We start from the raw sequence: 11,431 nt of genomic DNA, 5'->3' as shown, positions 1-11,431 counted from the left end.
GGGGCAGGCGCGTGGCCCCGCCAGGGGGCGGGGCGGGGGCGCGGCCGGCGCTGCGTGTGCGTGTGCGCACGGGGCAGGATAGGGGCGGGCCCGGAAGGGCGCGGCGGGCGCCGCGTGACGATCCCCGCGCCCATTGGCGGAGCCGCGTCACGCGGCGTCCCGGCGGGAGGCGATTGGGTGGGAGCGAGGCGGAGCCGCCCCTCCCCCCGCCCCTCCCCCGGCCCGGGGGAAGGGGCCCGCTCGCGCGAGGTCCGTTGCTCGCCGCGCGCAGGAGGCGGCGGCGGGGCTCGCGCGGCCGTTGGGGCGGGCGGGGGCCGCGCCCGGCCGGGGCGGAGGCGGAGGCGACGGTGATGCGGCGCTGAGGCGCGCCCCGCCCTCCTCCCGCCCTCCGTCCCTCCCTCCCGCCCTCCGCCCGGCGCCTCGGCTCCCCCTCCCCCGCCCCAGCCCGGCAGCCGCGTAGCCGGGGCCCGGCGGGGGAGCTCCGGGCTCCATGGGCAACACCGTCACCTGCTGCGTATCCCCGGACGCCAGCCCCAAGCTCAGCCGGGCCCGCGGCGGCGGCGCCGGGGCAGCTCCGGGGCCCGACCGCTGGGCGGACGCGTACCAGGCGGCGGCGGGCGGCGGCGGCGCCGGCTCGGGATCGGCGGAGGCCGAGTCGGGGGACTCGGATCCCGGCGGCGGCGGCCCCCACCTCCAGCACATCAGCGACCGGGAGTTCCCGGATGGTGAGCGGCGGCGGCGGGGGGCGAGCGCCGGGGCCCGGCGGGCGGGCGGCGGGGAGCGCCGGGCACCGCACCCCCGCCCCGCCGGCGGCTGCCTCCGTGGTGCCGCCGCCCCGCTCCGCGGCGGGTGGGCGCCCGGGGGCGGGGGACACCGGCAACCCGGGGCGCGGCGCCTCGCCGCCCGCAGCGCGCCCCCTTTGTCCCGGCGGCGGGGGCAGCGTGCGAGCCCCGGGGGGCCTGGCCTGCCGCCTCCCGGCAAAGTTCCCCGCGGCTCTCACGGCCCTGACAGCCCCGGGCTCCCCGCGGCCGCGCCGCCGCCAGGCGGGGGTCCGGCACCCCGAGGGACGAGCCGCGGGGCCGGCGCGGCCGCTTCACGAGTAACCGGCCGAGGGCGGGGGGGGCGGCCGGGTGCCCTGCCCGGGAGTGCCCCGCTGGCCGCTCCCGGCCCGCTGCGGAGGGGGGTCGGGGGGAGCCCCCGGGCGCCCGGCCGAGGCGCGAGCCCGGCTGCGCGTTTCTCCGTAACGATGGAGCCGTGACTCGGTCGTAGCGTCCGGGCGGTTCGCAGAAGCTGGTGCATATCCAGTCTGTTGAACAGGAGGAAGGAAGAGGGTGTGTGGGGAATCGGGGAATTAGGAATTACAAAGATCGTGTGCATATGACATCATTGTGGCTGGACGTGGGTAACTTGTCATCTGCCAGTGCAGGGTGTTGGGTTATAGCTGCGGGCTCGTTCCACCGAGGTCCCTTCGCCTAGCTCTTGGCGTGTGCCTGATTTGCGTTCCTTGAGCTCATGGGAAAGTAGGTGTTTGCTGTTCCGATTCCTTCCAGTTACACCTGGAGCACTGGTGTCACGGACCCCTCTGTAACGCGTCTCCTTCCCAGGCATGCCTAGGAAGAGCTTGCAGGTTTGTGCTGCGGTGAGGGTTACCGAGACAACGTCTGCCAGGTTAGGGGTGCTCCGCTCTGGGTGTTCGCTTGACACCGTAAGCATGCAGCACGGGGTAATAGCTTATGATGTTCAAAACTTAGTTTAATTAACAAACGCCTTGCTATTCCTCCTCCTAATTATAACCACACCTATATGAAATACATTCAGTCGACAAAAGATAAACTGTCTGACATCTTTTATGTACAGTGCACACAGTAACAATTATCGCTGACCCTCCGTACTCGTCTTAAGGGAAAAAAAATGGCTGTCAGCGAGAAACTAGCTGCAGGAGAGTGTGGGGAAACCTTCAGAAATGAAATTATTAAACTTGCATGGTTTTGCACAGCACCATATGGTGCAGCTGTTACAGAAGCGAGATGGAACAGCCAGCCCTTTGGATCTCCTTTGAGACAACTATGCAGTTCTGCAGTAGGAGAAATTATATTTGCCATCTAGGAGAAATAAAAATGTTTGTGGGAAGATAATAGAGAAATCTCTCAGCTCTCCCAGACTCGTTAAGGGAGGAGGAGCTAAACTCTCTAAAGTTTCTAATAAGCCAAGGAAAAATGCCTAAGCTAAATAAATCTGCTCAGGAATAAGGGTTGTATTTGTTTGGATCTTTAGTATGTGATCATGTCAGCAGTGCTAAGTAACTGGGCTTAGTTGTGAATTCATCCAAATGTCGGAACCGGCCTTGAAGTAGGGAAGTATTTAATTTTTTGAATTTGCAGACACGAGTGAAAGTGTCTGAGGATAAGATGGTAGCTGTCTATAACAAATGTTACTTTTGTGGCTATGGACACTTTAGTCTTGAGGCAGGAGGTAATCCTAATAATTAGAATTGCATAATTAGGTGATCTTAAAGATCCATTTTACAGTGGTATGTCGTTCACTGTTGCGTGCCCTCGGAAGTAGGTCTGCTACAAATGATAGATGCTATTTGTCTATATACCAAGTTTTCAGATTGGTATGACTGGGGCTGCAAAAAGTATTGAAGTTTGATATCTTTATGATGATGCAGCTCTGGATGGTCAATATTAGAAGTAAAACTTCTCGTGTGCATTTTTGAAAATTATAAAGCACTACCTGGGTAGGATTGAAAAAGTAGTTAACTTCAAAACGTAAAGCATTATTTGTGAAGTCTGAAATCAAGTGTTATGAAACAGATACGACAATGAAATTTTAAGTGATACTGCTGTTTAAGACCTTCCGTGAAAATAATAAATCTGTAAACGCAGCACTTGCATATACCAGATAGCTATGCTTACCCCTCTTAACTCTAGGTTATAAAGGCTGTCAGCATACCTAAACCATGCAGGCAGCCTACATGCTTCTGTGCTGGGACTACTACAGAGCGTTAGTTCGTTGCTATAGTGGTAAGTAGTCCAGCAGTTTCATTTGAGGGATAAATATTACTTCCAAAATCTATTAATGTGTAATATCATAGGTTAGCTAAGATGCCAGTTTTGTCAGTAACAGAAGTCTGGGAATCTACTGACTGGCCTTTTCTTGAATGCTTTGGCAGGGGGGAAAAGAGAGAAAGCTGGGGGGGGGGGGGAAGTCAAGATCATCTTGGCTATTTTTGTTCCATGCTGCTCAGTTCTAGGAGTTTCTAAGAACACAGCTAAATATATCAGAAAGCTAGCATCCAAATGTGATGGAGATGCTCCCCATTCCTTAAATTTCTGTCTAAGTGTTTTTGTTGTTCTTAAGTCTATCTTAATACTTTTGCACTTGTTTTGCTAAAATTGAATGTTTAGGTTGTATCAGGAACGCAGAAGTTACCAACTTTGTGCTTCATATTGTTTTGCCTTCCTCTTTTTTTGTAGCAAGTGGAATGTGGTTCTCGCAGGTCTATGCTGTTAGATGAGGATTATTCTATAGCTTCTCCAGCACACTACTTAACAGGGGTACTGCTTTCTGGTCAGCACTGCTTAGATTGTCTGTATCAGATCAGAATTAAACCAGAAAAATCTCACTTTCTTAAAATGGGGAGATTATGAAGTGGTGTTTATGTAAGACAAAAAAGCAGTGGTAAGTGGGATGGAGATAAAACATGCTGTGAAACTGAAAGTGTAATGTTTCAGCAAAAGTTAATTCAAATGGGAAGGGATTGTCAGATCCACTGCTAAGAGGGAATTTAAAGGATGACTTTGTGTTTTGTGGTTCTCAAGATCCTAAGCCATAACCTGTTCAGTGCGTGCTTTTTCAGAGTGAGAAATAAGCCTGCATTTGTGGTTTGATATGCTAAGCCGGGTTGTATTAAGTAAATGGGAATAAACATAACATTGAAAATGATAATTTCTTCCACATAGGTTCATGCCTACTGTTAATGTTAAATATTGAAAGCTAAAATGAACCTAAAGCTGCTAGTTGACTGCTTAGCTGAGCATTGTGTTTCTTCTCTCGGCATGCAAGCAGTAGTCTGAAGCAGTTTGAATTGACCAAAAAGGCTTTCCTACCTAGTTGTAGAAATGGCAGCTCTTTGATCCTAATGTGCCATATGGGCTGCGTTGATTACTGGGGGACGATGGGGTTGTTTTTTCCTTGGATTTTTTGTTTGGGTGTTGTGTGTCCCAGTCATCACCCACCCCCACGCCCACGATGAGTGCTTGCTCATTTTTATTTTGGGCTTCTTTTTTACTCTAATTTTTTTTTTTTTTTTTTTTTTAGTTATTTGGGGGAGAACTTCCTGTGGCTGACACTTTCTTGCCAGATCCCGATGTTTAAACATAGATCTAATTTTTCATAAGTTCTTTGATCCTTGGATAAAACTAGAACAAGGCCTCGCTTGGCAGATTTTTCTCGCTTGTACTTGAGAACATTATCTCCCTCCACCTCTGTTGTGTACTGAGTTCAGCAGTTTTGGCAGAGGTTTGCCAGGTTCACATGAGCCAAGGGGAAAATTGTTGACCTGCTGAACTGGTGGGACAAAATGACCTGGTACCTTTACCTGGAGAACTTGAGGGTGGGTGGGTGGTGAAGAATGACAAGGGAAGAGACAATCAGGCATGAGAGAGAACAGCAGATGGGATCAGGAGAGGTGCTGGGTGGGATACAGTCATCACACAGAGGGTAGATGGGAGGCCAAATGGAAGGGGATTTTGAAGAGGAGAGTTAATAGAGAATGCAGTGAGATTTACCTGAACAGGCTCAGGCAGACTAGTGTCTAGAATAACTCTTCAAGCACCTGTGTGTCTGATTTTCTTTCTTCAGCAGCCCCCTGGCTCTCTAGAGGCTGTGCCATGCTGAAAGGGGCAAGCTTCAAGTTGCCTGCATGCCGCAGTTACTAAACAGTGTTGAATACAAACAGGTATTTGTGATCTGATTTCACCAGCTGGTTGTCTATGAACCTCCTTGCAGAAGGTCTAAATACTGTTCATTTGCTCCTCTCTTACATAATGTCAGCTTACTTCAGGCATGTGGGTGGAGGTGTTTTTTTCTCCCGTTTTTGGTTTTTTTTTAAAAAAAAATCCTGGTTAAAATGTTAGTAAGTTAAATAATAATAATAATAGATTAACACTTTGATGCAAGGAGTCAGCTTTTTGATGCCAACGGTTTTCAGCACAGGAAAAGCTTAACCATCTCATGCTGTTTTTTGTGCCTCTCTGTTGGAAGATCTGTGGCTGCATAGGCTGGCAAATACCGTAGTCTAGTTAGTCAAACATGAAATTGGGGGTGAAAATCAACTGATGTCCCTTTTCTGGTGCTCCTCCTCGTTTTTTTCCTTGTATTTGCAGAGTCTCTCACTGAACTTACCCTCGCTGCTCTTTCCCAGAACTCTCAATATCTCTTTTCCTATAACTGGCTAGGAATTAGAAAGGTATTTGTAGCAGCTACAAATAATACGTGATCGTGACCAAACGTGAAGGAATTGACTCTACCATGTTGTTGGCTTAAGATGCCTAGTGTCAGGGCCTTTATGAAATGATCTTTGAAGTGCCTGTAGTGGAAATGACAGAATCACTAAGTCGTTTAGAAACAATGATGAAATTGATCTAAAAATTTGGGAAGTGGAAATAAAAGAAATCATTGCCATAGTACAATATCTGTATTTCTGTTCTTATGCTTGGGTACTGCTGACAGCTAGGGAATCCTCTATCCTTTTCTCTCTTCACTGAATTTTGGAGACTTCTGCAGTGAGCAAGTTTGTGTAAGCCTTGGGTTTTTAAGAACAGTTGATATGGAACATATATACATGAAGCTCACATGGAGGGAAACAGATTTGTTTTGGTGAGTGTTTCTTCAGACGTTCAGTACAACAGCTATGACAACTTGAGATTTTCATAAAATGGGAAATAACTGAAAGGAAATAATATGGCTAACCTGAGCGGTTTGATGAAACTTGTGGAACTAAGGAAACTGAATTTTTTCATCTTGACTTTTTTTTTTTTTTTTTTTTTTTTTACTGTTTCCATGTAACTTATCTCTAGGGTCCTTTCCTTTTCTGGCTTGCTTTAGGAGAATTGCTCTTCCCTCCCCTACCTGTCAGGGTAGATGTTGTAAAGCAATAGAATTTTTGTGGCTAGAAGTATCTGCTCTCGAGTGTGATCAGGGCGGTGAGGTCATACTGAAAAGCTGACTAACAGGGGAACAAACTCTTGCACAAGCCAACAAAACACAAAAACCTACTCCTCCCAGATTTGCATTATATATTAAATGAAGGTTTCTAACAACATTTCTTCCACATACAGGAAGAAGTGACTCTGAGATGCAGGAGGAAAATTCTACCAAACATTAAGAACCCCAGCCGTGGATCTGTAGATCCTTGCCAATTAGCTCATCTTGAGATTTCTGTTCTCTTTGGGTTTTCTTCATTACAGCTGGAGTTTGAATGCCCACTTTTATTTCACTCACTAGAAAAGTAATGTTTAAAGAGGAAAACTCTCAATGTTTTGACTTGAAGGGACAAACAAGTACGCAACTGGCTTAAAAAGCTTGGCACTATTTATTTAAATGTGTAGTAAAGCCAGATGAGTAAAACTGAAGATCATACTTGCAGGTGATGCAAATATCAGGGTTACCTTAACAACTTACACAAAAATCCCACTGTCAACCAGGTAGCGTTCTGCATGTTTGAGCTGTGTCGTTTTTAAAAAAATAAATAAATAAAAAGCGGCTTTGCTTCTGGAGCAACAGAACACAACTTGGAGTTCTGAAAGGGTCTTGCATCATTGCAGGAATCAAACATGGTGGTTGGGTTTTTTCCAGTGTGAAAAGTCATCAAACATGCCAAGCAGACTCTAATTATTGTCTCTCAAAGACATAAAAAAAAAAAATCTTTAAAACGGTTGAACATGTTTTGTTATGCAGATAGTTATTTTTCTTTTATAGAACAAACTGCAGGTAAGCTGGGAACACACAAAGCCACTGTGTTTGAACTTATGCCTAAAATGGCACAAAACTTGATGACACTGTTAACTTTCATAAAAGCTCAAACTTGATTTCAAGTTTGCATTAATGCAAACAATTGGAAGAGCAGAAAAACCACAACATATGCCATCCCATCAGGTGGCATATGACACCTTGCACACAGTACAGTGCATCTTATTTTGGTTACCTGCAGACACTAGATGAGACTGAAATTTATGGTACTCACCTGTTTTTCTTTCTGAACCATGTCTTGTGATAAGTAAGGCAGAGCGCATGTGAGGAGTTATGGGAAAGGCTTTCCTTACACTTGCAGTTATCAGCATCGATCTGGGATTATAAGATTTGGTTGATATGTAACGTGTTAGAAAATTTTTTTTTGGCTTAACTAAAAAATTAGAGCCGTGGAGTTCTGCTTTAGCTTCTGATGGTAGTGAATTGTGTTCTGTGTGAAGGTCTATGTGGGGAATAAAAAGTGGACAGCATGGGACCAGTTCTTTCTCTTACCTTTTTAAAAGGTCCTATGTTAAATGCAGCACAGAAACGTTTGTTACTTTAAAAGTCTATCTTGTGAACTGCTGTTTTCCTTCTAGTTCCAAGATAAAATTGTAGGGGCACCTAGTTCTCTTCCCTTATAACTGGTCCTTGCCTTCACTGTGGAATTTGGGGCACTCCTGACATCCTGCTGTTCAGTCTAGCTAAAATGTGTAGAAGGGATTCTAACCCTGGCAGGTACATCATGAAAGCCACAGAAGCCCACTTGACCTTGTTCAGTCCCAAAAAGGCTAGCTGTTGTGTGCGGTGGAACAGATCTGTCGTGTTTCCCCAACAGGGCCTGTGAACCAAGTGCAACAAGATCATGTTGGGATTTGTTGTGGAGGTCAATGATAGTGGTGTGGATTCTCCTACACTTTTAAGAAATGCAAGAACACTAATATTGTATTGATTTTCCTAAACTGTAGAAATTAATATAGAACTTAAACCCTGTCTAGCCCACAGTATTTAATAGATGGTTTACACTTCTGCTTTCTATCTGAAATGCTTACTGTGTCAGTTTCTTGTTGCACCAGCACAACTTAGGAGTGTGGTGTAAAAGAACAAATAATTCCCTTTTAATTAAGAGAGCTTGTTGTATATTGAAGTAATTTCTGCAGCCTTCTGAAACATCATAGTCCGCTTAGATATGTGCCAGGTATTGGTAATGATATTGCTGTGTTCTCAAAGTAGCGCTATAAAGAACAACTGACAGATCTTAACTAGCTTTCTGTGTGTATTGTGTAAAGTCACGATCTTTAGAAATAATCATTTAACAATGAGAGTGGTCAAACACTGGCACAGGTTGCCCACCCACAGAGCTTGTGAAGTCTCTGTCTGAGGAGACAGTCAAAACCTGACGGAGAGAGTCCTGGACACACTGCGCTAGCTGGCCCTGCTGGAGCAGGGGTTGGATTTAGGTGATCTCAAGAGGTCTCTTTCAACCTAAATAGTCCCTCTTTGTGTGAACAAAGGCCACCTGTGTGGGCTGGGTTTAGTTGGTTTTCTCTCTGTATAAAGAGTTCATTTCCCCTGTGGAGCTAGAGTGTTTTTAAGGGGCCTATGCATATGCAAGTGTTGGTCAAGACACTTTTCACCAAGATTCTCCCTCAAAATAGGGTTCCTTTCTGAGAACTGGTTGTGTTTGAAAGCACTTAATTATGTGTATATATAGGTATATATTTATACACCTTTATGTATTCAGATTTGCTTGTTTTAGTTAGGAAAACGGAGCAAGTTTTGTATCTTTTGAGTCCATCCCATTATGGAAGAGATGTAAATTGTTAAAGGTGAATAATCAGGAGATCAAAGTTCTTTCATTCTGTCCAAATTTGGGGAAGGAGCCACCCATGGTGTGTTTAAAGGATAGACTAACCCGTGTGTAACTGGGGACATAACAGGAGAAGGCAAATGGAGAACAACCTGTGTGCTGGGTGCTGTGGTGCGCTCACTGTGGCTGGTGAGGAGGAAATGAAGCAGGTTGAATTTGGAAACCAGAGTTGTAACTTTTAGGAAAGTTTTTGGTAGTAGAAATAGGATAGCATAATTTAAAGGACAAATAATTTTATATGAAGTTATTGTTAGGAATAACATTTCTGAAATGCATTGGCAAATTTGTTAGTCTAATTTCTTTTAATTTTTAAATCTTTATTGGGAGCTTTTAAGCAACTTGCATCTTCCACACTGTAAGCTAATGAAATACAAGGGAGACTCAAACATTAATCAAAGCTGGTAACCCAGTGAGCAAGGGAAGAAACTATTTATGGCAAAGAGATGATATAATGTTTTAATGCTTTAAATATGTGGTGTATCCAAATGTTACTGCTGTCTAGTAAAGCAGAGGATGTGGCTAAAATGAACAAAGGGACCGCAATAACAGAGTGTTCTAAAGTAGTGAAGTTTTCAAAGGGCTGCTACTTAATAACAGTGACATCTTTGACTGTCAGCTTTATTCGTGAAATGATATATGTAGTGTGATGCAGTGTGTAACATGTGTTCTTAATCGTTAGAAATCACTCGTGGAGGGGTGTAAAACAGTAGATAAATAGGTAGCATTATAAATGCATAATACCCACACGCATTCTTATATGGCATAGATGAATAAAAGTAAAGTCTTAATGCGGATTTTGTGTTGAGGGAAGGACGTAAGAGCTTGAGCTAGGGGCAGAGGTTTGCTTTTAGAAGTAATGTGATCTGCCCTGTGGGGGACCACATGCTCTTACCAGCGCGCTGAGCACACAGCAGTAGCAGAGGTAGCTGAGATTGTCTGAAGGGCAAGCAAGCTGCAAGGGATTCTTTAAAATGAGAATGCTGAGAGGGGGAAGCAAGTTCAGGCTTCTCTGTGCTCCAGTTGGAGACAGGGTTGATCAGACAAGCTTGGTAGTGCCACGTGAGTAAACGGCACTGAGAGATGCAGCGAAATAAAGGGAAAAGCTGTGTTTAATATGTAGCTCTCGGAGAGGTGGAGGGCTGTTGTAGCGTGGCAGTGTTACTGCGCTGTTCCCGCAGGCTTAATTTCTGGTGGAAATCTTCCCTTCTCACCTCTTCATCACTAAGTGTGAGGGTCCAACAGAAAATGTGTTTTGACTTCTATTGAGTCAATAGCCTCTAGAACAAAAATCTTTTGGAGTTGTTTTCTTGCTCTTTGTATCTTCTTGTTGCTTCTCTCATTTCTCATTCTTGTTTCTGCATGTTTTAATTCTCGTTATTTCGTTCATCTTGTGGCATATCATGTTTCTTTCTTTTTCTTTTAACTTTCTGTGAAGCTTGAGCTTTTTGTCATGCATCTTGTGATGTAGATCCTAATCAAGACCCTTATTTTCAGGGCTAGGTATCTTGGGTTTGGACTTACAAGTTCTACCAGGATGAAGTATTAAGAGTTATGCTTGGTTGTGAGTCAGATTGTTTGCAGGCAGATTTATCTCTTCCGCTGGCTTTCCTTTAGCCGTGTTTCCCGTCACATTTTGCCTCTTTTCACATCCTTACCTGCCTCTTGCCTTATGCTTCCTTCATTAGCTGTATTGCTGTTGCTTTTTGGTATTTCATGAGCAATGCTGGCAGTTTAGAAAGAGCAAATTGTGTGACTGATTTTTCCATTGCTTGGGAAAAAGCATTGTCCAGGGAGAACAGCACAGAAGAGACGGTTAAAATTCTCTGGCTGCTTAGAAGAGGAAAGCTACAGTGAAGTGGGCTACTAAATGCATCTTTCTTTCCTTGCAGTGTCTTGCAAGACAAAAGCAGATGTACTGTTTCTGCTAATGCCACGTTATTCTGGGCTAAGAAACCTAGCTACAATTAGTCTTGATCACTTTTTGTGGGGTTTTTTACTGGGGCCTGCACAATGTGTCTTAGACTTCATTAGTACCGTAACTCTGGTTGTATAATCTGTGGATTAGTGTGCTATGAGTACTGATACACGGGACTTTGTCCAGCAGAAAGCATCTTGTGTCTGGCAGAGGCACTGTGGACTTCACTGTTTTTCCTCTCCTCAGATGTGTGGGTCTACTTGGGTTCAGGGGGACAAGTTTGACTTGCGTGGCCATGTCAGTATTGTGTGCCTTTGTGCATCCTGCAGTGCTGCAGGTCTTAGACCCTTCTTGTCTGGGATGAGAGTTGGCTGCATTTGCAGTGCAGGTGTTTTAACTCTTGTAGTGCTTTTAGCCCTAGACCTGATTTCGAATGTCTAAGCAGCGTGGATATAGGGACTAGCAGAGCACAAGAAAAGGCAGAAACTGTAAGAAGTGGGCTTTAGCAAGTCATATCATTGCAAAGTAAATCAAAACCTTGGGGAAGTCAAGATTTTGGTGTATTTTATTTTTTTTTTAGAGGGTGAGGGCAGGATGGGCATTATCCCGTACTGTCTCTTCCTTGGGGAGAA

At 45.5% G+C, this 11,431-nt stretch overlaps 1 protein-coding gene across 1 annotated transcript in view; it reads left to right on the top strand.

The window, feature by feature from the left end:
- Positions 1 to 225: 225 nt before the first annotated feature.
- CCNYL1 (cyclin Y like 1) overlaps positions 226 to 11,431 on the top strand; it is a 34,340-nt gene continuing 23,134 nt past the window's right edge. Inside the window, exon 1 of the mRNA XM_055813115.1 lies at positions 226 to 725. Coding sequence (XP_055669090.1) covers positions 491 to 725 — 235 coding nt within the window. The 5' untranslated portion in view covers positions 226 to 490. The remainder of the gene's footprint in view (positions 726 to 11,431) is intronic.

This window comes from Falco peregrinus, chromosome 8 (assembly GCF_023634155.1).
Source record: "Falco peregrinus isolate bFalPer1 chromosome 8, bFalPer1.pri, whole genome shotgun sequence".
Taxonomy (NCBI): domain Eukaryota; kingdom Metazoa; phylum Chordata; class Aves; order Falconiformes; family Falconidae; genus Falco; species Falco peregrinus.
This window is presented reverse-complemented; position numbering and strand designations above follow the sequence as displayed.